The 27408-nt window shown below is 40.9% G+C and overlaps 1 protein-coding gene across 2 annotated transcripts; it reads left to right on the top strand.

Moving 5' to 3' along the window:
• Positions 1–2605: 2605 nt before the first annotated feature.
• MTAP (methylthioadenosine phosphorylase) lies at positions 2606–25579 on the top strand. 2 transcript variants are annotated; one of them, XM_085043097.1, is made up of 8 exons: positions 2606–2750; positions 7786–7872; positions 10188–10246; positions 12510–12677; positions 17792–17894; positions 22360–22599; positions 23105–23227; positions 24643–25579. In XM_085043097.1, exons 1-8 carry the CDS (start codon positions 2712–2714, stop codon positions 24679–24681), a joined length of 858 nt encoding a protein of 285 aa, XP_084899223.1. In that variant the 5' UTR covers positions 2606–2711; the 3' UTR covers positions 24682–25579. The 2 variants fall into 2 exon arrangements, with proteins under 2 accessions (XP_084899223.1, XP_084899222.1); XM_085043096.1 differs by lacking the exon at positions 2606–2750 and adding an exon at positions 4207–4233.
• Positions 25580–27408: the final 1829 nt, after the last annotated feature.

Below are 27408 nucleotides of genomic sequence, written 5' to 3'. Positions count from 1 at the left end.
CTATATTTAACTAAATAATACACTATTTTTGTAATTAAAGTGTTTCTTACACCAACAATAATGTTTCTGTTCATTTGGCCAAGGCTTCCAAGCTCTGTCAGCCATATGGCAAAAACTGTTAAGATAGTTGTGGGGGAACTTAAATTGTCAGGTCTTCCCAGACTTCTAAGGACTTTCACAGTTTTCAGGTATTGACTACATGTGGACTTCTACAAAAATTCCCTTGAGACATGAAAAATTACTTTACATTTAAGTTTGAAAGACCTTGATCTGATATATAAACTACCTACTTTCATCTACAGGCTCTTTCATATTTTTTTGAATGGTGTAAGACCTAAATGAGACTTAATTTTTACACATTATTATAACTTAAGCTAAGGAAACACTGCCCATGAGACACAGTGGAGAGAAATACTGAGAAATCAAAGCAGTGAGATTCCAGGTAACTGTGCATTTATTTTTGGAAAAATGAAACATCACCAAACTGTTCATTTTTATTCGGAAAAATGCATTTACAGTTCATCATTTAGAATATGAAGTGCGAAGTGCAATCTCTGGGAAAAGACAAAGCTATCACTTTATTTCAAGGTTTTCTATAATGTCATAAATGGCATTGTGAACTGAAATTGCAATCTCTCTAATAAACTTGTAACAAGTGTCTTTTTAATTGTTTATGTTCATTGGGAACATTTTGAACATTTTGGTTCCTGAACGTTTTGGTTTTGTTGGGATGGTGTTCAATTACCTGCTTCCTATTTCAAATGGCTACTGTAGAAAGCTGACTACTCACAATGATAAGTGTAGTGTTAAAGATTTCTGGATTACAGTTTCCTCATGAACAGTCACTGAACTGGATTCCACCTCTCAGTCCTGTAACAGTATTTTAAGCTATTCAAAACTGAGATATCAAAAGCATATGGTCTACAGAAATTAAAGCATTTTAAATGTTCATTTCACAAAGCACTGTTTCTCACCCACTACTGATTAGTTAAATAATTCTGAAGGCTTAAATACATGCATGACTGAATCTAGGTTATAAAATTATATGAGTAATGGAAACTCACTAACTGTTGATAAGCACCTCATTTAAAGAAGTGCAAAATTTCATATTGATACAGAATTGATATTTTCCTTCTAGAAAACTGCTCAACTGAAAATCACATGGTATTAAGTGTGAAAAGGTACTTCAAGAGTGCATTTTTGCTCCTTTTCTGATTCTGAGTCTGAGATGTTCATCCATTGCCTGGACTGTACCAAAACAGTTGCTCAGACTAGCCATCTTCAGAAAGTCCATCTAATGAAGCTTCTTTTGAGCTTCCAGCTCAACATTTCTTCAAAAATCTGTGTCATTAAATATTCAATGTGAGCAGTCTTTTCTGCTTGCTGCTCTGTGTTCAGATCTAATGTGAATATATGGGTAGCATTATGCAGAGCAATACTCCTACAAAACACACAAAGCATCAAAGAATGCACAGGTATGAAGCTGGGAGTTTTAAATAGCAGTAAGAACCAACTTTGAACTTACAGACCCCGAGAGTGCAAGTGGTGAAAACTTTCACACTATTTAAGCAATGTGAGCTCTCATATGCACGTAGTTGTGATCAAAGACAAATACTGTGACACAACTGACACAACTTTTTATAAGCAATTCAGCAGAGAAAAATTCCAGGATTAAACAGAAAGAATTGCCAAGAATTGTTCATTAAAAGATTCTGTACACTAAAAGCAGAACATATGCCTTCAACAGAATGAGAAATACATTGTAAATTTCAGTTTTATTGGGGCGTTATACACGCTGAAGCTGTAAAAGAAGTTAGCTGTAACCTCACCTGACAAACCATAACTTCAGCTGCAGGAGTTTCTTGTCAGTATGGTCTACATTTTGAAATGCAGTAGGAAGGTTTCAGCCTTGGTGACAACCTTTCTATGTATGTGTACATCAGAACGAACTCTTTTTCTTTTGTACAAAACATGCTCCAGTTCTCAGACATAACTTTGGATATTGAAAAGACAACCCTTAATCTGAAGCACAATAAAACTAAATCAATTTGGTTTATTTAAAACAAACCTCTTCCACTTAGTTAAAAATATTTTAAATTAGGCATTTTGACGTAGGGTAGAGACAGAGTTTTGGTGTGATTTTGCCATTTCTGGCACTCCAGGGCTAATCAGCACTTTTTAGCTTCATGTCATTGTTTTATAGCATGCTTCAGGGATTTTGTGGTGCACTTTACCTCCATCCCTGTTGGCAAATTCAAGAATTTGAACGGGGGGAAGTCAGATAAAACGCTGAGCTTCCAGGAATATTAAGAAGGTGGTCTGCAATATGGACCTTCTGAAAGTTAAGTTTCCAGAGAGACTGCACCAGCGCTTAGCCGTCTGAGCACAGCTGCAACCTCAAAGCAGACAAACTATTTCAATTACACCCACGGCAGCACCGCGCCGGCTGCCCGCAGCGGAGGCTCCGAGAGCCGCAGGTGGGCGCGCAGGTCGGAAGGACGATTAATAAAGCAGCCGGGCTGCGGAACAAGCCGCATTTAAGCCCAGCGGGGCTCTCACTCCCCTCACACCCCAGCCCTCCCACACGGCAGCGCTCCCCGCGCCGGGCCTCAGCGCGGGCGGGTGCTGCCCCCTGGCGGCGGGAGCGCCCCGCGGCGGGCCTGGCGCGGGCTGAGCGCGGCCCCCCGGCGCCGCCCCGCCCTCCCGCCAGCATGGCCGCCGCCGCTGCCGCCGCCTCCGTGCCCGTCAAGGTAAGCGCGCCTCCGCCCAGACGCGCCTCAGGAGGGAGAAGGCGGCGTCCATCGCCGCCCGCAATCCCTCCCCGCCTGTCCCCTCCGCCCCCCGTCTCGGGGTGGCTGCGGGAGCAGGATGGCGCGGGCCAAGCCGCTACTCTCCCGGCGCTGCCGACCGCGTGCCGGGAAGCGCTTCCTTCCTTCCTTGTTTCCTCCCTCCCTTCTTCCTTCCTTCCTTCCTTCCTCCCGCCCGCTGGGTCCAGCCCCGCTCCCTGCCGCCCTCCCGCGTTCCCCCCGCGCCGCCTGCCGGGAGCGGGCCGGGGAGCGGCGGTGCGGCTGTGGCGGGCGGTGCCTCCCAGCGCTCCCTCGCCCTGGCCTGTGCTGCGGCTCCCGCGCCCGTCCCGGAAGAGACGGGCTTTTTTATTTCTTTTTTTTAGATCTTTATTTTTAAAGAATGCGGAGGCCTCTCCTTTTGCGGGTCTCCTAGCCCGGTGCGGTGTGTCAGATTTGTCAGTGAGCGGGACCGTGGCGGGTCTGTAACTGTGGGCTGTATTTGTAAACATGTACGGAGCTAGAAGCTTTGGCAGAAGTGAGCAGTGCAAAGTTCCCTTCTAGGGCTTGTCTCCTGTGCATTTGAAAAGCGGCTCAGAGCGGTGATGGCACCAGGGGCGAGCAGGCCGGTGCTCAGGCTGAAACTTGTGTTTTTACAAACTGTGCATTATATTTCCGCGGTGAAGTAACTCACAGTTGTTCTAATGGGTACAAAACAGTTACAAACGGTCTTCAATGTACAGGTTTATTCTATTAACTGTAAATTGTATGCAAGTTTATCTCCTTTTAAGCAAAAATCTTTGTAATGCCATCCTTGCCCCTTTCTTAGTATCCGCAAAAAACAGAAGAGAAGAATACAGCAAGGTTTGTTGTTGGTTAGTTGTCAAAAATACCCGTAGGTGATCATGGCAATGCTTGACATGTACTAGTGTTTAAGACCCTCAGATGGACAAGTGTAGGCTGTTAGTGCACTGATATCTTTATGGCTTGGGCTTAAACCTGCCTGGGAAGTTCACCAAACGCCAGGTTTGGTGAAAGGCATACACTTCAATGTGATTGTTATTTGGACTCCCACAGAGAAATGGGATTGATTTTTGTAGTTACTGGTGGGATAACTTTTTGCTAGGTTTCACTTCTGTTCCCCTTCATCCCAATGGGGTCAGCTATATAATAGTAAAATAATTTGTGTTTCACTCTACTGCAATGCCATTTGATTTGAGATTTAATTCCAGATAACCTTAGATACAGCCTCCATTAACTTTTGCAAGTTACATCCTTCGTGTCCGTTTATAGGATGCAAAGTCTGAAATGGAGAATACAGTCTCACATCTTTCCATTCTTGAGGTCATTCCTAGATGTGAGGTCACTCCTTTGGCTTGTGAGGAAAGGTGAAACCGTTCTACCTTGGTCAAGTGCTCTCTGTCTTCCCATACCTTCAATGCCTGGACTGGTAGGTGGGAGTAGAACTCTGCTTCCCTGACAGGGTGTTGTGGTTTAGAAATGGTGTTCTCCCATTTAGTGTTCCCACTGAAATGTTTCAAAACCATGCATCTCCCCACCCCCCTCCCCTGCAGCAGAATGGAGGGGAGAATTGGAGGCAGAAAAACTGAGGATCATGGGTTGAGATAAGAACAATTTACTGGAAACAACGAGATAAAAAAGCAAACAGTAACAGTATTAATAGCAAAAGTATGCAAGAGAGGTGAGCAATTAATATGCAATGGCTCACCACTATGCAGAGCCTGAAAATACCCAGTTGTCGCACTATCCTGACCCAGGACCCCTTCCCCTGTTTCTGGAAAATTATATGAAGTGGTATAGAATAACCTCTGTGTCCTGGTCATGGTCCTCCCAGGCTGCTGCAAAAATTAATCCTGTCCTGACCAGAACAGGGTATCTCCCCCACTGAGCCTAGAGCATCTTCATTACTTTAGGTAACTCACTGGAAGGAAAACAGAATTTAGTACAGAAACAGGTTTTTGTGTCTAGCTACGAGATGCAAGTTATATTTCTGGAGATTATGTAAACTGGAAGAAAAATAATTGTCTGACAGAGAGAAAAAATTAATTTTAGGATTAGAACTGTCAGCTCCAAGTTGACATTACATGATTGGAGAAGCAGGTGTTTCAAAAGTCTCTTCTGCCTAACTTTCCTTCCACTGGAGTGTCTCTCTAGTGAATTTTAAGTGAGCCCAGCATTTCTCTAGCCAGTGTTTGCCTCAAGTGGCCTGAGGGTTGACCAGGCTGCCACTGAGGTGTTTTGCAGTGTATAAGAAGGCAGAAGCAAAATCAACATAGTCTAGGTCTTCTGTGTTTTGTATTCTGCACCCTGGGAGCGGTGAATATTTTGCAAGCTCATTGCAACACTGCTATTTTTTGACAGCATGGCTGTTGGTGTAAAAACCTGCTCAGGAACTGAGCAGTGCAGCCAAGTCATGCATTGATGCCACTGCAGCAGTAGGTTTAGGGAGCCTGAGAGCAAATCTGAGAGCAACTGCACCTATGCACCTGGCCTATGCTGCCACAGGCCAGGTGTGCTGCTTTATGTACAGGAACAGTCTGTTCCTGTGATGGATCTGTGTGTTCATAATGACCTTAATGCTTTGCAGTTCCGAAATAACTTCTATGTTATGGATCTGTAGCTGTTGTCTCCAGCATTGCACTCTTTTCATCAGTCTCAATGACTTTCACTTTGCTAGTGAAATCTTAAGGCATAGGACACTAGAAAAACAAGTGTTACACCAAGCTAAAACTAGTAACATTGCTGAAGGAAACTTTTTTTCCCCCAGATTGAAAAATATCCCCACTGTTTTGGTCCTATCTTCTGTTAATGTAGCAATCATCAATGGTTACTGAATGTACTCATGAACAGTGTTAAAGATGCTCTTTTGTGCATTTTGTGTTTCATGATTGTTCCTGTTGCACACCTTCCAGAATTCTTACAGCAATATGTTATTCAGCCTAAAGTGTATATAGTTTTCAGGATTTTCATGAGCAATCTGAGTCGGAACGTTTGTGGTACCTAAGCAACACAAGTAACGTGGAACAGACCCACCAATACTACAATGCAAACAATGATGTAGGTCTTCCCTAAAGTCTGTGTGTGTGTTCAGGGTCGGCGTATGTGGGGTTTTGCTCCTGTTTTGCTTTGCACTTCTCCTCGTGCTCCACAGGGGGGTAGCAGAAGGAGGTAGGAGATGAGTTAAAACTACCTCATCGTATCAGAGTTTGCACCATCTGGTGTGGAAAGCTTTGTTAGAGAGGTATTCGATGAGTAACGAAGATCACAGAGCCTCTGCTTGTTGAAAAGAAGTGCTTGATGAGCCAGCTAATACAGTGGTTGAACAAATGGTGTCTCTGTGAATGTGAAAGTAAGAAATAACTAGTGAGAGGCAGTTGTGTGTCTGTTGTGGAGGGGGGGTGTTTGTGTTGAAATCTGGAGGTTTTACTTGGGAAATTTTCATTTCTTGTGGTAATAAGTTATGTCAGAATGGTTCAGATTTTGTTTTTCCCTGGTAAGCATATCAGTCATGGTATGAATTCAACTTGAAAGTGATACAAATTTTGCCACAACTGGTCATGTTGAAGAAAAAAAGAAGCACTAACATTTTCTCTGTGTGATAAATGGTGACATCACTGTTAAATACCATTACTAAGCTTTCAGTGTGAAAAGCTTGACAGAACTGATTCCATCCAAAGAATTACAAGTGTTCTGAACTCAAGAGAAAACTTGACTTGATTGAAAATCTAATTATCCCAAGAGAGACGAAAAACAAGTTATGTTCCAGTGATGAACTAGAAACAAGAAAAAGCTAATGCTTTTTTTTTTAGCTGGAATTTGTAATCACAGGCAAATCAGAACACTACAGGGATTTTAGTTGGGGAACCTCTTAGATTTTGTCAAATCACCACGAAAAACTAATCTTTTTCAAGAAGGTTTTCTTTATTTTGGAGGTATAATACCATATAGAAATGCCTGTGTCCTGGTTACAGCTATAGTAGAGTTAATTTCCTCTCAGAATCTGTTACAGTACTGTGTTTTGGATTCCGAGTGAGAATGGTGTTGATAACACACTGATGTTTTGGGTTTTGCTGAGCCATGTTTATCCTAAGCCAAGGACTTTTTTCCCTGTCTCATGCTCTGCCAGGGAGGAGGTAGAGGTGGTGTGCAGACAGAGCTGGGAGGGAGCATAGCTGGGACAGGTGACCCAAACTGACCAAAGGGATATTCCACACCACAGGACGTCATGCCCAGTATATAAACTGAGGGAACTACCCAGAATGGTGGCCAGTCTGGGTTTGGGAATGGGGGTCTGGCATTAGGCAGTGGGTGGGAAGCAGCTCTATTGTGCATCATGTATTTTTCCCTTTTTGTTATCATGATTGTTACCGGTTTTTATTTTTGCCCTTATTACCATATTTTATTTTATTTTCAGTTATTAAACTGTTTTTATATTGGCATACAAGTTTTACTTTGATTCTCCTCTCCATTCCACCAGAGTGCAGGAGCAAAGAAGAAGGGTTTGAGCAAGTGGCTGTGTGATGCTTAATTTCCAGCTGGGCTTAAAAACATGACAGCCTGGTATTCAGTGTGGTGGTTATGTGTAAGACTTTTTCTCTGTATAACAAGAAGCTTTTTTTTTGATGGGCTTTCTACATACATTTCTCACTCATTACAGGCATTCCCAAATAACACTCTTCATTTTTGTATTAGAAATAAGTGTTTAATTGGCACATCTTTGTGCATTTTTTCATAGCTTTTTTTTATTTGGTATCTTAAAGAGGAGAACCACAGGGTAAGAAATTGGCAAGCTAAATACAGGTGTTTAAAATCAGGTATTTTGAATTTACATTCTGGAATACTGTGATGGGCATATTATGCTTTGTTGATGTGTTGTCTAGCCTCATCTTGAGAAGAAGATAAATTTTGTAGCTGCCTGGTTATTTTTTCAGATATGCATTTAAATGTAAATTGCAAAATTAATATGTATTTTCTGTGTAAGATTGGAATTATCGGTGGAACTGGCCTGGATGATCCAGACATCTTAGAAGGAAGAACAGAAAAATATGTTGACACTCCATATGGCAAGGTCTGTATAACCTTTTTGTTTGTTACTGAAACTTTTTGCCAATTTTCAAGATGTTTTTATGCTTTAAGAGTTTTCAGACTGGTAAATGAATGTATAGAGGAGGTGCTGGCACAGTTGTTCTTTTTAGTTCCTGTGTGTTGTGGGATTCTTAGTATGTAGAAACAAAGTATTGCAAAGATGATGTGCAAAGGAGACTGTACCTCTTCTCATTTGTGGATCAAATGAATTTAGAAACTCAGTCCTGAATTTGCAGTCAAGGAATGAATCCTCTTTCAAATTTGTGTTGATATGTGACCTCTCTTATCTGTCAGATCGGTCCAGGAACCTTTCTGAATTGCAGAAAACCATCCTTTGAGGTGTATGGGACACCATTTTCTCTATAGCTACTGAATTATGTTTTACATGCGAATGCAAGAACATGCTTATAGCCACATAATTTGAAAATGAAACTCTGAAACTTTTTGTGACACTGGTATACCTGAACAGTTCCCATCATGTTACTTCTGTCCTTTCCCTCAGCGGAATGGAGTGGAGGCTAGGGCTGTTGCTCTACACACGACACTGAGTGCATTGTGAAGGATGGTTCATGGCACAAAGCATTTATAGTGCTAACAGGCAAGACAAAGGATGAGGGAGTTTTGTAGGCAGGAAATCAAGGGGAAGAGATGTTCTGGTTGACACAGGAAGTTCACAGAAGAGTTGGATCTTAGGTATTCTGTAATGTCATAAGACCAGGGAAGTCTGGGTCTTATGATTGCCATTGGAATTGTAGCTTATGCAGTCTACCAGTGTAAGCCTCTATACATACAAAAAGGCATCTGGTATGTGGTAGCAGGTGCTATTTTGTGAGTGGAAGCTTGCCAGAAAGTTCCATGGTATGGTGTGTGATTGAAAATTGAATCTGTGCCTCCATTCAAAAATGGTTCAAAGTGGCAGTAAGAGGGTAAAGAGCAAGAGGAGTTTGTATCCACACCGTTCAGGAAGGGGAAGAAGGTAAATATTAAGGGGTGGGGGGAACCATAATGAGAAAAACTGATTTGACTTTTCTACCATCTTTCAAAATGAGTAAACAAACTGTGATAGAATGAAGGGAACTTACCTCCTCTGTTTTCTACACTCTGCTTTCCAAAAGTAGCCAGCATTGGTTTGAAGGAGAATCAACTGGTTAAACCAAACCAGTTGCCATTGCATTCCCTGTTTCTTGAGAGTCATGGATGTTCACAGCACGGATATGTTTGGAGATTGCTGGCAAAGCAAAAGTAATACTACGCCTGTAGCAAATATTAACTGAAGCCTTCCTATCTAAGAAGGATGGAACACCACTTCTTCACAGGGTTCTGTTCAAACTGGAATTAAGGGCACAGTGGCAGCACAGCATTTGTAGGTCTAGTCTGTCACAGCACTGGTATGCAACAGGTTTTGGGGAATGCAAATTCTGAAGCAGTGCAGTAGATGGCCTACAGCAGGTCTTAGCAGTACTGAGAAGAGTAAGCGTACTTGCAGGATAGCTCCTGCACAAAGGAGTAAAAAAACTTCATCAGCCATGTACCTTTGGTCAGTATGGAAGGCTTTTTTAATTTGTTAAATTTTTTTAATTATTAAGCAGCTTATCTCGTGCTTAATAATTGGATGATTATCCCGATGATTGAATGGGAAGGCACGTGATTGACAGACACACAGCCAATCTGTGCCTAGCCTGCCAATTGGAGTGTATAAAAAGGCTTGTTTCCTGTGAATAAAGAGATTATCTGAACATGACCTAAGGAGATTTTTGCCTTGCCCCCCAACACTACAAATGGCCGCCAGTACAGGAGCTTATTAAACACACTGGAAGGAAATAGACTGTGCCGGTAGTATCTCCCACCTAGACTTACAGTTTTACAAGAAAAAGGAAGTTCCAGGAAAGGAACCAAAGAAGTGCACACCACACCTTACTCAGGTGAGCTATTTAGCAAAAAGAAAGTGAAGTTTACACAAAAGAGTGAGGCATGCTAACCAATTTAATGGTAACACTCTTTTGATACATTAGGAAGTATTACAGTTTCAAACCCCAAAGTGAAGAGTTACAATATTAATGTTAGTTTGAGCACAGAAAAGAACTGTGATAAGCCTTCTGGTCTCAAGTTTGGTCTTTCTGTTCCAGACCATTTTACTAATCTGCCATATCAAATTACAGAGCTGAGCTCAAGAAAATTTGAGAATACATTAGTAACCAGTATTTTCTTCCATAACTTTTGAGCTTAATTTTAGGCAGTAGTAAAAATTTCTAATGTGATTGTCAGGCTGTAACTCATTCTTATTTGCTTGTTTTGCAGCCATCAGATGCTTTGATTTTGGGAAAGATCAAAAATGTGGACTGTGTGCTCTTAGCAAGGTAAATGAGCATTTTAAGCGGGTTTGTATGATGCATCTTAAAGTTTTCTCAGAACTTTTTCTCTTTTCATTAAGTGAGCTGAACTTCTACTCTGACATCATCTCTCACTGTGTGGTTGCTGGCAAAGTTCAGCAGAAGTCTGGGGTTTTCATGAGCAAATCTGGTACTGCAGGGGGCTAAGAGTATTGAAAATGCTATCTATGTCAGGAAAAAATTTAGTGGGAGGTATTGCCATTCTTATTGGGTAAGGCCACCTATTCTGATTATAGGTAGGTGGTGCTGATAGCCTTATAATTCATCTGCTTGTTGTGTGTAAAGATTTCCTTTGTGAAATAAAGTGTCTGCTTCCTGATGAACTGTGTCTCTGGGACCACTGTAAATTCCTCCAAATCATTCCCTTAGATTACTGAGTCCTTTGGGTGTTGCAGTTATTGCTTAAGGGGCTGCATTCCCTGCAGTGCCTTCCCTGTGTCATTTTTATTCAGACATCTTTTACTATATTCAGCAGAGACCCTGGAAGCAGGATCTGCAGATGAATGTGGAAATTGCACACTGATGTAACCATGGATTTCTAGGACCAACTTGCTACGAGGTTAAATATAACAATACTAACACAGTTCTTGGCATCAGGGGAGAACGGACAGAGCACATGCTGATGAAAAGGTCCGTCAGTGGGCCCAGTCAAGTCAAGGTGATTAGTCAAGTACAGAATCCATCTGGGCAGTTCAGGCAGGAGCAGTAGCAGGTGAGAGACAAGGTCTGTAGCATGTGTCTAAAGCCCGTCCTGCTCTGGCAACAAACAAATGGGTCTGAAGGCTGTGTGGGAGACAGGGGTGGAGACAGGCACAGCTGTGACGTAGTTCAGGCTAGGAGTGAAGGCTGGGGTCTGAGCTTGGAGGCAGGAGCACCCAGGCTCAAAGGCATCAGGAGCTTGCGTGGAGGCCCGGGGTGAGATTGGCCAGGGCACTTAGGACCCAGTGGTGCACTCATGGCCCTGATTATTTTCATGCCAGTTTTTCCATTAAAGCTGCTGACTGCCAGCCGTCTCTGCAACTACACTTCTGTCCATGGTTTTACTTTTCTTATCTTTTATGGGTTTGGTTCATGTATTTTATTACACCTAGACAACATTTTTCTCATTTTCTCAAATGAAATGCCAAGTCAAAACTTCTTAGCTGTGCTGTTTCAAACTCGACCTTGGACCACAGATGTCTGAACAACTTGGCTGTGGTTTACCTCCTCACGTGGATTTATGACCATTCATATAGGAACCTTGTGGTTTTACTTCTAGGGCTAAGGTACCGGTAAATTTTACTTTGAGTTTTGACTTCTGAATCAGATTGGATGAAGAAAGGGCATGTGTATTCTGTAAGAAGATTATGACAGCAACTGCAGTAAAGCAGTAAATCTGTGTGCCTAGAAGCCTATCAGAGATGCTAATAACAGCATGGGAATCCTTCCTGACAGTGCTTCGTCATGTTGTGTGCAGTCCCTGAATTATCAAATTCGTAAGACTTTTTTGGCCTCTGAAAACATGGGTTGAGAAATTAACTTCCTTCTTTTCTCTTACATGATTGAAAACAATTTTCCAATGTGTTTAATCATGTAAGTAATGTACTTCTGTACTACAAAAGCTTGTGCTTATAAGACCAAGTATTTCCTGTCTTGGTGAAAAAGAATACTGCAACAGTGTGAAGTCATTCTTTTAATTTATGAAAGCTGTCAGATCACTTTAAGATCAAAGACAAAAATGTGATGATTGTGTACTGTTTCCTTTGGAAAGGTGACAGATTAGAGCACAATGTCCTGTGATGTACTAGTTTTTGTGTGGGAGAATATAAGCAACACTTCTGGGCAGAAAATTCGTGGAGATGTATATAAACCTTTAACATTTCCTGTAGTGTATGGAAAAGGGGTTTCAGAATCTATGGAACTGACTTAGAAAATTCAGAGAAAAATGCTTATTTTACTCTTGAAGCTGCTGAAGTATATTTGAATTGTATTTTTAAGATTCTTTTTGTTACAGTCTTGACCTTAAAATTTTGCAATTAAAAGGAAAATTGTACCACTGCTTCTTAAATTGCATTGTAAGAGAAGCTTAATACATTTAGGAAAACAAAATATACCATAAGTAACTGAAATGGTCAGTACCACTTCTAGTATTGTTAGGGAAAATATGTTTCCTGGAATTCTCTTTATTTGTGACAACGAAGGCAATTTCAGTCGGATATATTTTACTCTCTTGCAACATATATCTTTGCAGACATGGAAGGCATCATACAATTATGCCATCAAACGTCAATTACCGTGCCAATATCTGGGCATTAAAAGAAGAAAATTGTTCTCATGTATTAGTGACTACTGCCTGTGGTTCATTACGAGAGGAAATCCAGCCTGGTGATCTTGTCATAATTGACCAGTTCATTGACAGGTGAGTAAGAGACAGAAAAAAATAGGACAAATGGGATTAAACCATATAATAATGTGTTCATGTTAAATTAAGTTTTTGTAAAATGAGGTGATAGCCTCAGTTTTTCCTTCAAAAAACAAGATTCATACAAGAAAATGTGATAGTAAATAGGAATGCAATTACAAGAAGTCCCATTCTAACAGACATAGAAGTACCAGGCTTTAAAGAATGGCCATGAATGAACTGAAGTATAGCTCCATGGGGAGACTGTTCTTCAGAAGAAGAAATTTGTTATTCTCAGATGAGGGAGAGAAACACGAATAATAGCACAGGCTATTCCAAGTTTTATGAAGAATCTGAAGTGAGATGGAGAGGTGTAAGAAAGCATAGTAGGAGTCAGCTAGGAAAATATATGCCATAATAATGATGTCCTGCAGAAGAGAGATAAATGCAACACAGCAGCAAAAGAGAGGAGGTTGTTTTAAAAAAAGATGCTTGCATATCCCATTTGTTAAGAATCATAAGGAATTAAATTTGTTTCCAAAGTCTGTGTATGCCAGCCAGTCCTGTGCTCGATAATGTGATTAAAAAAATTGAAGCAAATTTGGGGGCAAAATAAAACTACTTTTAGAGATCACCAGCAACACCAGTATTTCAAGATATGGTTGCACATTTTAAAGGTAAATTTATTTTTAATATTTGGAAGTGTATTATATCTTGAAGTCTTATTTGGGTATTCCACCTAATATAAAGTACTTAAAAATGGTTTGTGCAGTTTCTTTGGGCATTGGTGGTGCTGCTGGGAATATTTCATTGGCAACAGAAAATGCAAACCTAGATTCCCTGCAGTGTAGTGCTATTCAAATTCAGACTTACAGACTTCTTTTTGCATGTGTAGCTGAAATGGTTTCTTCTTGTACGAGTAGGTTTGAAATAATAGTGTATCTAAATTACTAAGTACCCTGCAGGGCCAAGCCCCTTATAAACTGCTTCCTCTTATACTAGAGTTGATATATGGGTGGATGTCAGCTGTATTGCTGACAATGCTCTGTTTTTTTTTAGTATTGATACTGATTTATGTAGGAAAGTTATTAAGCAAACTTGGTGACATGGTTTGGGTGATTGTGAGTCAAGCACCGGTTATTTTGACATCATTGTCATCTGGTAGACTCTTGGGTAAGTGAGGGGAGCCTCTGCTTAGCATTGGTGAACCACACCTGGAGTATTGTATCCAGTTCCAGGCTCCACAGTGCAACAGGAACATGGACATACTAGGGAGTGCCCAACTCCACGAAGATGTTAAAGGACTGGAGCATCTCTCCTAAGAGGAGAGGCTGAGAGAGTGGGACTGTTCAGCCTGGAGAAGACTAGATTCAAGAGAAATCTCACTGATGTGTAAAAATACCTGAAGGGAGGGTGTAAAGTGGGAGAAGCCAAGGCTCTGCACAGCAGTGCCCAGGACCAGAGGCAATAGCAAGAGATTGAAACACAGAGGGTTCCCTCTGAACATCGGGGAACATTTTTACTGAAGGTGACTGAGCACTGGCTCAGGTTGTGCAGAGAGGTGGTGGAGTCTCCATCCTTAGAGATACTCCAAAGCTATCTGGAATGGACCTTCACAGCCTGTTCTAGGTGGACCTCCAGGTGACCTCCAGAGGTCACTTCTACCCTCAGCTATTCTGTGATCTGTGTTTTCATTTAGAGTTTACTCAGATGGTAACCAGTAATAACGGTGTAGCCTATTTATGAGCAGTGTTTCATTCAGGGAAGTAAGTTTCGTTTTGATGTGGGCAAGTGGGAACTTGTTGTGACTTGTTTAATGGCTTCAGGAAACTGAAAGTCCTCTCAGAAAAGCATGTGAGAATGTTTCAGTGTGGAAAATTATATGAATTTAAAAGCCATCCCCACTTGCCGTTCAATTCAGAAAACTAATGTTTTGTAATAGTCTGTCTCTTTTGACAGCTGAATTTCTGTGTCAGTTTTTTTTTCTTCATGATCTTCTATGCCAGGGAGTGTTTGATTGCCAGGTCTTTAGAGATAGGATCTGTATTTAGCCCTTCACAGCAGTCTGAGAGTGATTGCATTACATAAGTCGTTATGAAAACAGTCCTACTGATGGGAAGATACTTTCATGGGACAAAATATATTAGTTGCTTGCCACAGTCTGAAAAGATAGAATTTTTCTGAAATACCTTCTAATGAAAGATCAAGATTCTGCAAACAATATTAATAGTTTTGGAAAGAAGGTACTAGTTAAATTTGCAAGAACTGACAGTTGTTTTTCTTGAAAGGTACTCTGGCTTCTATATAGTGATTAACCCATGCCAGGCATTACATAGGAAAGAAGTCGTGGTCTAGGTGGCAAGAATTTACTGAAGCCCCCATTAAAATCAGTGCTTTCTAGTATACACGTAGCTTTTGGTGCCTGGGCTCTCTCTATATATGTATTCTCAATAGGGAGAATTCCTATTCTTAATTCTCCTTACAGGTGTGAAGCAAAAAGAAGGAATTGTGAATAGGCTTGGGAGAAGAGCAGAAAACTACGCAGCAACTGTAATTTCCTCTCTTTGGGCATGTGTACTGTGAAATTAATGAGAGAATTGCAATATAAGGAGTTGTGTAGGACTTCTGCCTAGAATGGGTTTGACATACAGTGTGAAGCACAGAATATAGATGTTCTTATATAGAACACGATATAAGATTTCCAGGTTTTTGAGAGCCTAATTTTGCAGATCATTACCACACCTGGTGTTTGATTATATATACAGTCTCTGCTTTCTTTATGCTTATTTTGTGTACTTAAACAGTAAAAGATGCGTTTCATTCAATAAATACAAAAATACCTATATTGTGTTCTCCTTGCTTCCAAAATCCAAAGATAACCACTTGCTACTATAGGCTGCAACAGTTGTTTTCTTCTTTAAAAATATACTTTAAAAATATATGATAATTTTTTTTCTGCCTTTGACTCCTATTAGTCAATTGCAGCCCTGTTAGTCAGTTGGAGGCTTTTGAGTACTTTCTGTTTGGTTTGTTGCTGATATTTGCTAGTAAAAGAAGTGCAAGACAGTAACTGCTTACTTGAATGACTGAGCTGAGTTGAGGAGACACAGAAAATAACTTCCTGCAACAGCTGCCAGTTTTATGGTTTCCGGTCTCTGTGTCACACAACTGCAGTTACTGCAGTATTGTTACACTCTGGCTTTTTGTAGGAGAATTTTCTTTCAGTATCCCTGAAGATGCAGAGCATACTGAGACTGTTTTTTATACAGCCGATGCCAGTGTGAATTTACGTTTTGTTCTTTAAGTACCAGTAATTTGATAATTCAGTTTTATTGGAAGAAGAAGGAAGGCGATTATGAAAGTGGTAGAGGGTATGGAATGACATTTTCCACAGATGGAAATGACTGGTTTGTTCATTTATTTGAGTTGGAGTTTGCTTCTTAGAATCAGTCATAGTGTGCTAGTTTGGAAGTAAACCAGCTTAAACTGATAGAATCGGAGTACAACCCATCACCCTGTTGGTCAGGATGGTGGTAGCAGTTTGGTTAAAATGGTGGCTGCAGCCTCATTGGAGTGATGGATGTAGTCTGAAGTGGTGATCCTGAAGAACGATCTGGTTGGTCTCTGGAGGTCCAGTAGTGACTCCCAAGCTCTCCTGCTCTGGGAATCCAGTGGAAGTGGTAGTCCAGTGTTCAAAATACTCAGTTTATATGCAGGTAGGAATGTTCAGTTCCTCCCCTCTGGGCAGAGCATCTCACAATGGGATGATGTAATCTTATGAGTCACTCCCAGAGACCTTGATGGCCCATGAGCAGAGATAGCCCCCTGGAGGATGTTATCAGGGCTGAGTCCTGCTGAAGATAAAGAGCACTGCCCCACTTGTTCTTAACAGGTGATTATGAAGATGGTAATAGAATACCTATTTTTCGGTTACACCTTCCATGTAATCTAAGACATTATCCACCCCTTATCATATACCATTTACATAACACCCAATCAATACCCTCACTGCACACAGTTCTCACTTAATATTAGGTCCACTTGTGGCATACAACAGGTTTCCCCATCTTTCTGCATTACCCACCAAGTGTAGCCAGGTTCTTGAGCAAAGTCAGTCCTGCAAATGGGTCTGCCTTTGCCTGAGGTGGGACTCATCCAAACAGTCTTTCCTAAAATATCTCTCTTGTGCACCACAGGGACTTTGTCTCCATTTGCGGTGTGCAAAGGTTCAGACTGGGCAGAACCACCTTGATTGATGGAAACTGGTATTGACCATGCAGGTGGCCTTTGCTAAATGCAGTTCCCAGTCTTTGAAGGTTCCCCTGCCAAGTGCCTTCAAGGTGATCTTCAGCAGTCCGTTACTCCGTTCAACTTTCTCATGTTCTCTAGCCCAGGTGCTTATGAGGCTGTTCTTGAAATGGGTGCCATTGTCCTACTCAATTCTCTCAGGGGTGCCAGGTCTCCACAGGACTTGCTTTTCCAGACCCAAGATGGTGTTCTGGGCAGTAGCATGAGGCACAGGGAGGTCTCTAACCATCCTGTGGTTGCTTCCACCATGGTCAACACGTAGCGCTTTCCTTGGCGGGTTTGGGGAAGTGTGATGTAGTCAACTTGCCATACTTCCCCATACCTGTACTTTGACCATCGTCCACCATGCCACAGAGGCTTCACCCGCTTGGCCTGTTTGATTGCAGCACAAGTCTCACAGCTGTGGATGACCCATGAGATACTGTCCATACTTATGTCCACCCCTTGCTCATGAGCCCATTGGTATGTTGCATCTCTTCCCTGATGACCAGAAGCATCGTGGGCCCAACAAGCTAGAAATAATTCTCTTTTGTGCTGCCAGTCCAGATCCACTTGTGATACTTTCACTTTGGCAGCTCAGTCCACCTGCTCATTGTCATGATGCTCTTCATTAGCTTGACTCTTAGGTACATGTACATGTCCATTTCATAAGGAATTGGCAGTGCACTACTGGAGTAACAGATTTATATTCTTTAGCTCAATTCTCAAAGATTATAGAAATATAAAACAGGATTACAGGTGGTCACTAATATCATACTGAATTGTTGCTTTCTATTCTGTTTTCTGTCTGTTGTTCTCTCCAAGCATGTTTTCTGCTTTTCCAGGACAACTAAAAGACATTGTACTTTATATGATGGACAGCATTCCAGTCTCTCAGGAGTATGTCATATTCCAATGGCTGAGCCGTTCTGCACCAAAACCAGAGAGGTTAGTGAATTTTGTAATAGTTTTAAGAAATGCTTTTACGATACGTATTTGTGATATATTAGTCAAATTGTGCATTCTTAGAATTCAGAGGCAATGTGCACTTCTTTATGCTGTTTCTCAGATACATCATGGCATTAAGGACAAATGTAACCTTTGGAAGACACAGGAAGTAAAAGATCTTGTGTCTGTCTTCCTAAGGGACATATGCAGAAGAAGTCGGTTGGCAACATAGGTTTCCCCAGAGTCTTAATAACAAGGCAAAAAATCCTTATTTAACAAGTAACCAGCCAAGAAAGCAACAAAGTGAACAAAGCAGTTAGGATTAGAAATTAGTTCCATACTGTTCTGATTAAAGCCACATCTAATATTTAAATAAGTAGTACTTTAACATTCACAGAATTTGCAGTACTGCATTTGTGTTTTTATGCATTGTAGAGGTGGGTGGTGGTGGAGTCAAGGCTTAGAATGTTAGCTGTTGAAACAAACCAAATTATATAGCCTTTTTTTCTTAATTGTTACTCTCAGTTGTGTCACTTCAAGATTTTCAGGCTTCTTAGACTAGAGAGCATGAAACACTTCTCTATTTTTCAGCACCTTTATAAGCTTCTGGGAGGAATGTATCTTTTTAAATATGTCACCCTAGTGTATTCCTAGAGTTGAGAAAGGAAGGTGAAGATTGAACTGCATATTTTGTGGTGTTGTGGAATGCTCTGATCAGAAGCTGCAAGGAGGTACATTCTTCTGAGGATCAGGAGTACTTACAGAATCAGTCATGTCCTTCTAAGAGACCTGCTCTCTGCAAGTAAGACAAAGCTGAATTGTGAAGCAGGTGGCACAATCTATACCCAGAGCATGTACAAACATTTGTACTACTGAGCTATTCTGCTTTTGTCACCAATTCACTTCAGTGTCATTATGGGCTGTTTTTGTTAATTGGCCACACTGTGGTTTAGAGATGTCCACACTAGGAGTCAAGGTGTTTTACAATGAACTAAAGATATTTTAAATCTCATGAGGAAACAAACCATTGCATATTATATATGTGCATACTTTTGCTCTTCTTCCATTGAGCAGCAAACTATGCAAAATACTTTGTGTTTTTCTTGCAAAAAAGGCCTAGCCACATGCTCTTACCGGAGATTAGCTGGCATTTAGTTGCTTTCTAACTGTGAGCGTGGTGTTATGTCACAGTAAATGCAAGGAGTTTATTAAGAAATGCATTCAAAAGTATTATTACTTCGGTGATTGGCAGTACTTCACACTGTCATTTTTTTTTAAGCATGTATTCCATTCATACATAAGACATTCCCTGAGACTGCAGGAAACATATTCCAAGACTAGTTTTCTTTCAGTCATTAACTAGCTAGAGTTTATTATTACATAGAGTACCCATTATTTGGGTTTTACATTTTTTTGAAAAGCCAGCAGAGAAATGTGCCTTTTCAAACAGAGAAAAAACATTTAGGTGCTTCCCAGTCTCACACGTGATCAATATCTCATTAGTCCATGCATTCTAATCAGCCTAACAGATGTCTTAAGGAGCGTGTGGTTTTTGAGCTCTTTGTGAGGCTGAGAAGGAATATTTTCACTTCATTTGAAAATACCAGATAAAAGTGACTTGCATTTTTTCCTGAAACTATCTCTGAAAGTTGTTGGGATCATTTCAGCCCAGTTTATTGCAATTCAGAGGAATTTCAGTCATGAATGTAATAATAATAAAGTCAAAATTGTGCATGTAACATACTGTTTAAGGACTTTTGCATCGAAACATCTGAAAACTTCATATTATATTGCATTGTGCAAATATATCAAAATACTCTGGTTTAGTTGGTAAATTAAATGAGAATTTAAATAGGGTTTATATTTTTAAATATAGTTGATGTATTTAAGTAGAGTTTATATTTAATAGAGTATATTTTTCTCTGTGACATTTCAAATAACATTGGGTATCTTGGTTTTACTGCTTTTGGAAACTGAGGCTCAGCACAACGTCTTATAGGCAGTGAAGTTGGAACTTGTAAAGAGTTTCAGAAAGGTACTGCTCAACTGTAGTTTAAGTCATTAAACCACAATTTGTTGATTTATTAACAATCTAATTGACTGGCATTCAGTTAAACATGTATGCAGAATTAATAGCAGCAATAAACCAAAATATTAGGTGTGATTAATATTACATTAACTTACAGACAGAATGAATCCCAGAATATTAAGAGGTTGTAAAGGACCTTAAAGGTCATCTAGTCCCAACTGCTGCTGCCGCGTGCAGGGCTGTCTTCCACTAGACCAGGTTCCTCGAGGCCTTATCCACCCTGGCCTTGAACACTCCCAGTGTTGGGGCTTCAACAACCTCTCTGGGCAGCCTGTTTCAGTGTCTCACCACCCTCATGTTAAAAAATTTCTTCTAATATCTAACCTAAATTTCCCCTCTCTCAATTTGCACCTGTCATTCCTTGTCCTGTCACTACAGTTCCTGACAAAGAGTCCCTCTCCACCTTCCTTGTACAACCCTTCAGATATTGGAAGGTTGCTATTAAGTTTCTATGCAGCCTTCTCTTCTGCGGGCTGAACAGCCCCAACTTTCTGTCTGTCTTCATAGGGTTAGGACCCCAGAGCTGGATGCAGTGTTCCAGGTGGGTCTCACTGGAGCAGAGGGGCAGAATCCACTCCCTGGCCCTGCTGCCCACACTGCTTTGGAGGCAGTGCAGGATTCCATTGGCTTTCTGGGTGCGAGTGCACATTGCTGGGTGATGTTGGGTTTTTCATCAACCATCACCCCCAAGTCCTCACCAGGGCTGTTCTCAATCACTTCTCCACCCAACCTGTAGGTGTGTCTGGGGTTGTCCTGGCACAGGTGCAGGACTTTGCACTTGGCCTTGTTGAACTTCATGGGGTTTGCACAGCCCCACCTCTCCAGCCTGTCCAGGTCCCTCTGGATGGCATCCCTTCCCTCCAATGTATTGACTGCCCCACAGTTCTTGGTGTCAGTGGCAAACTTGCTGAGGGTGCCCTTGGTCCCACTGTCCGTGTCGCTGATAAGGTGTTGACCAGCATCAGCCCCAGTACTGACCCCTGAGGGACACCACTGGTCACTGGTCTCCACATAGACAAGGAGCTGTTGACCATAACTCTGCGTGTGGCCATCTAGCCCATTCTTTAATCCACTAAGTGCTCTGTCCTTCAAATCTGTGTCTCTCTGATTTGGAGACAAGTTCAGTGTCACAAAATCGAGTTAACAAACACCACAATTTGTGGTATGTCTTTCTGTGGCTAATGCCCAGAAGCTCTGCTTTACCCCTACAAACATTCATTCAAAAGTGGTGCAGTCTCATGCACCACTGTCCTTCCTCAGCACGTGTGGGTCATGTGCACACACACCCTCTTCTGAGAGTGCAGACTTACCTGTTTACATGCATCTGCAGTGGCAGATGTGGGTACTTCAGCTTTATGTTGTTGTGGTGCTCCACACAATCCACTGATCCACATGCCAGGGAGAAGGCATCCAGAGAAGGCACCCCATAAGGCGTAAGGTCATGTAACACACTTGAGCTGTTGCTGCTTGTTGCATCCATTTGTGTTGTGTAGCCTTCTCACAGTGTTTTGCAGGGAAGCTGCTCCACGTGGCTTGAGTCATGATGCTAAGAAGCTGCTTCTAGTGGTGTTAGTCTAGGTTTCTAACTGCTGCTGTATTATGAAGGTCTGTCCTGGCCTACCACAGTTTTTGGTGATACATTCATTTTCTTTTAAAGCTTTTCTGTTTTGTTGATGACCGTCCTAAATAGATATCATTGTAGTTCCTTTCACTTTCCTACTTAGGACGGTGATGGGTATGCTAGTCCCATTTACTTAGGCTGATACCCTCTTATTCCAACTGTATCAACTGGCATTATCCAGGCCAGTTAACAAGAGGGAAATCAGGATTATTCTGCCGTATATCAGGTCTTAGTTGGTACTATAAGGACTAATGTGAAGTACATGCTATATGTCAAGTGTACAGCTGAGCCACTGGCATGGGAAAATGTGGTCATAATTTCTGCAGAGATTCCCAGGGCACTCTTTGAAGTATGTGCTTGTAGAGTTTTACTTTCAAAATGTAAATATCTTACTATTGTACTCACTAGCTCAGCTCCACCATGTGATATTGTAGTCCTCAGTGGAATGCTTTTACCATTCTGCTTGCAAATGTAGCCACAGTGCAAAATATGCAAAAAAAATCTGTTTCCCAATCTTCTTGGTCTGTATTGAAAGCAGTAATGCAACGGATACTAACAAAATCAGATGAGTTCAAGTTCATCCCTGTTGGTAGGACTATTAATTTTTCTTGTTGGGTGAGGAAAGCAAAAGTGAACTTTGATTTTGGACAGCTATAGCCATATGAAGTATAAAGCTAACTTCTACTGTGTGCAAGTTTTCGGTGGGATGCAAAAACAGTGCACAGGGGGAATTATTTCCTTTCCATGTTTTGTAGGTTCTTATTGAGACTGCCAAGAAGCTGGGACTCCAGTGTCACTCCAAGGGGACAATGATCACAATTGAAGGCCCACGTTTCAGCTCTCGCGCAGAAAGCTGTATGTTTCGCAGCTGGGGAGCTGATGTTATCAACATGACTACAGTGCCTGAAGTGATTCTTGCAAAGGAGGCTGGAATGAGTTATGCTAGTATTGCCATGGCAACAGATTATGACTGCTGGAAGGAACATGAAGAAGCAGTGAGTAAAACTTTTTCCTTTGGTGTTGTCATGAGGGATTTGGATGAGCATGTGTAGGTTTTGATAAGAGATGACCTACTGTACTAAATCTCTTCTTAATTACGTTAATATCCCTGCATTATTCTTGATGAATGATTGTGAAAGTAAGAGTAGAGTCAACTGTTACTATCATATGCACTTTAATAAATTTGCCCCACTACTAGCAAACATTTTGTTTCCTGTTGTCTGAATCAGGGGGTCTGTGAGTATGAAGCTCATGAATTCTGCGTATGTCTTGTCTTCCTGTGATTGGTCTGGTGTTTTTTTCTTTTGCAGCTCTGTGCAAAATAATGTATATTTAGCTCTCCTATTTGTTTACGATACACAAGTATAAACCATACACTCACAAAAAAGACTGTGATATTCTAAGACTTCACGTTTAGACCTCTGAGTTAAATATATGTGGGTATTTAAAATGTGCACTGTCAAAATTGAGAGACACCACTCAGTTGTATTGTATTTCTAGGTTTCAGTGGATAAAGTTTTAAAGACGCTGAAAGGGAATGCAAATAAGGCTACAAGCATACTCCTTACTGCTATACCTCAGATAGGCTCCATGGAATGGACCAACACCCTGCACACTCTGAAAGTAAGTACACGAATGAGTCTGACAAGTGCCAGGGACAGTGTATGAGTATGCACACATAACACAGGTGTATGTTACAGGATGTTTCTGCTTAAATCAAAACGTTTCAGAGTAAATGCTTCAAGAAACCAAATCCATTCAAGAAGGGCAGATTGTGCAAGATTCTCACAAGTTTTATTGCAAAGGTCTAGCTTCAGTTTTACAAGAAATGTTGAAAAAGGTTAAAAAATGAACAGCTATATATGGTTGATGAATTGTTATCCTTCATAAGACACAAACAAATGAGATACAAAGTAAGATGAAAATATATGTGAGTGTCCACATGAAACCCTTGGATCTTGGATCTAAGAAAATCAGCTTGTGGTGAGGTGTCATAGCTTTTGTGAGTGCTCCTCAGGTAAATTTCTTGGCTCTGTGAGGAAACCTGCTGGTTCTGCCTGCTTTTTTCCTTGAACTTCTATACTAGCCTGCAAGAAATGGTACTTGTCAGATCTCTGATGCAAGGAATAATGCTGTATTTTGAGACCTGTGGTGAGTGAATACTGTAGGATAGTTTTGATTGGATAAGGTATTTGTAGATGTGTTTCAATACACTTCATCAGTGAGTCACTTGGGCATTTATGTGTTTGATAAGAAACAAGTTGAAGGGCATAAAGGCTTAATATTTTTTCTGGTCTATCTCAAACTGAATCTTACATTCCTATGTTCTGTATGTAGAAATCAAATCTTGTAATTTGAGTAATTTTCTTCCTCAAAAAATATCTCAGTGAAATCAGTGAACATACATACATATGTGACCAGAGTATATTGACTCATGTTAATAAGATGGAGGAGGAAAATTCATCAAGGCTTCACTTTAATTGTAGTTGCACTGGTCTACATGCAGTGGTACTTGCAGGCCAAGGACTTCTTACAAAAGCTAAGATTGAAATGTTTCTCAGACCCTGCCCTTGAATGTGGCTAGTGTCAAAGTTGCCTGTCCCTACATAACTTGAGTATTTTATTCATTCCCAGTCAGTGCCATCTAACTAGTTTCTGTTCTTGATAGCTGTACTAGAGAATTGATGCAAAGTGATATAGAAGTCATGAAAAGCCAGCTGCAAAATTTTTTTCATTTGTAGCCTGTGAGCCCAAAGTCTATTATTCAGTGTTTTTGCAATATGGTTGTTTTTCTCCGTACCAATAAGCCTATCACATAGCTTTTGAAAAGTTGTCACGAAAACTCCTTGTGTGCATATGCCCTCCTTGTAATTCTGTGACTTCTGTGATGTTGGAAGAAGTTGGAGATACTATGCACATGAAAGTAATTACACCTGTTTGTAACCCAAAAGCAGGCTACATAGTCTACCTTTACAATGAAAATAATATTCTCTGCATTGGCAGAAGAAGCATTTATCTGCTGTGACTTTGTGTTTCAGACAACAGTGCAGTGTTCAGTCATCCTGCCAAAGCAGTAACAACTTGGATGGACCTTGAAGTTTGAGTACTTTCAAGGAAGAGTGGACCACTTCTGAACTTCCAGAGGTTATATCTTCAAAAATTGTTAGAAGCTTAAAAGAATGGACTAAACATTGATCAGTGATCTTCTGTAAGGCTGCTGTTAAAATCTTTGTCGGTTTGATCATGTGTAAGATGGTTAAAATTAGATTTTGAGTATGTTTTTAACTATAAATAGCTCCACTGACAAACTGTATCAGACAATGGTTGGAGAAAAAAGTCAGTATCCTCTATTCAGTGGTACCTTTTCATTGATGGTAGAAAGGAAAATCTAAGTAATATTGTTGTTGCAGTTTCATAAAAGAAGATCTAAGAAAGCAGATTCACAGGCTATTTGTGTTGCTGTTTCTACCTCCCATCTTTCCCTTCAACAAGGCACATGGTTACAATTCACTTCAAAAACATAACAGAAAAACTGAAGAAACAATTTCAAATTAAAATCATACTATTTTTATACATTATCCATATTTTTATTCCAGTGATTTCTTTTTTTAAAGCAGCGTATTTGTTTTGTGTGCTAAAAGACATGTTTTAATAATTGTGGTGGTTCTGTCGCAGCAGCAGTTGTGTAATGAGTTAATGTTGAAGAGACTGAGGTAATGTCTAAACCAAATTTGTGCCTGAAGATGTACTTACATGACTTTTCATAGAAAAAGTGCTTTGCTGCCAGTGTCCCAAACACTCTGCTGGCCATTTTCTGCTTCATTGAACAATTTCAGTTTTAGTTCCTGTATTAAGCGATGAATGTGCTCGAGTGGTTTGAATGTATGCATTTCAATTTTTTAAATACAGTTTTATTTTAATAAAATAACCTGCTGCTGCTTGTCTAGTAAATAAAACAAATGTATGCTTCTCCAAGATGTGTGGAAATTGGGGGGGGGTTTATTTTTGTCTAGTCATTATGTCTCCCAATGACTTTTGCCATTCATGGAACAGATTGGTGATGAGACTTTGTAAACAACACTTTTAAAAAGACACTTTTTAGAAAATACTGTGCTGCTCAGAACTTTAGGTTCTAAGTTCTGGAACAGCGGGGACAGCTGAGGCAGAAGTGGATCAGAATGCAAGGAAAAGATCAGAAACATGAAAGGTAAGGATTCTCATAGTAATGTTAAAAAAAATTAATCTGAAGGAGAATAGAAGAAAGCAGGTACATTAGCATTTTAGCTTTCTAGTCTTTTTTTTATTAGACACCCAGTCTCCTGCTGTGAAAACCTTTAGATTTGGACATATTCTTTCTAGCAAAGCCAGTAGAAATGCTTTTCAGATTCTGGGGGAAATAGCTTAACCAATTTTTTCTATTTCCTGTTGGTTTTTTTAAGAATTTGGATTGCAGGAGCCAGAGGTTGAACATACCTTTCATTACCTTCCAGTAAGCCAAATCAGGTATCTGGCCTTAAGAATGGTTTCCATTTTTATCTTTCTTCCTTAGGCACTTTTTGTGAAATGGATCAGAGCCAGGAAATTCATATCTGGGTGTTCTAAGAGAAAGTTTTTTCTGGGTGTCCATTTTCAACCCCCCTGGGTTTATGTTTTTGCATTTGGTAGTGACATATAAGAGTAATTGTTATGCTAATGTTTTTTGGTTTATATACTGGGTACTTAGTGTCACGGTACAGTGGTACAAAGCAGGTCCATAGGCAGTGGGTTCTGTTATACATTTCTTTTACAATTTCTTCATATGCAAGGCTGATGAGAACACTAGGTAAGGATGGCTGCATTCAAAGAGTTATAGTAATAGCTTAATGTCAAGATGGAAGCCAGTAACAGGTGATGTCCCCCCAAAGGTCTGGGACCAGTACTGGGTAGTATTTTCATCAATTAAATAAGGCAGTGGGATTGAATTTGTGGAAGACAAAAGCAACAGGCTGAATGGTGCAATTGGTTATCAGAGGGAAGGGATGCCATCCAGAGGGACCTTGACAGACTTGAAGGGTGGGGCCCAAGTTCAACAAGGCCAAGTGGAAGGTGCTGTGTTTGAGTTGAGGTAAAGGTGATTGAGAGAGGACTTTGGGGTGCTACTGGGTGAAAAATGGAGCATGGGCCAGCAATGTGCACTCACAGCCCAGAAGTCCATCTGTATCCTGGGCTGCATCAAAAGCAGAGTGAGGGAGGTGATTTTGCCCCTCTGCTCTCATCAGACCCTGCCTGGAGTACTGCATTCAGCTCTGGGATCGTGTGTAGGAAAGATGTGGACCTGTTGGAGCAAGTCCAGCAGAGGGCCACAAAGATGATCCGAGGGATGAAGCACCTCTCCTAAGAGGGCAGGCTGAGAGAGTTGGGGTTGTTCAGACTGGAGAAGTCTGAAAAGACCTTACAGTGGCCTTTCAGAATTAAAGAATTAAAGGGGGCTGGTGAGAAAGATGGAGAGAGACATTTCACCACAGCCTGTAGTGACAGAACAAAGGGCAGCAGTTTTAAACTCAAAGGGGGTATATTTAGATTGGATGAAATAACTATTTTTATAATGGGGCTGGTGAGACAGTGGACCAGGTTGCTCAGAGAAGTTGTGGATATCTTCGGAACCATTCAGAATCAGGCAGGACAGAGTTCTGATCAGCCAAGACTGGTGGAAGGTGTCCCTGCCTATGGTGGGAGGATTAGACTGAAGGTCTCTTTGAAGGCCTCTTCCAGCCCAAACCATTCTGTGATATTTACTTGCTCTGTTAACACAGGCTTGGTATGCA

The sequence above is a fragment of the Lichenostomus cassidix genome, chromosome Z, assembly GCF_008360975.1.
Source record: "Lichenostomus cassidix isolate B80296 chromosome Z, HeHo_3.0, whole genome shotgun sequence".
In the NCBI taxonomy this organism is placed as follows: Eukaryota; Metazoa; Chordata; class Aves; order Passeriformes; family Meliphagidae; genus Lichenostomus; species Lichenostomus cassidix.
The sequence above is the reverse complement of the archived record's forward strand: the minus strand, read 5'-3'. Positions and strand labels throughout refer to the sequence as shown.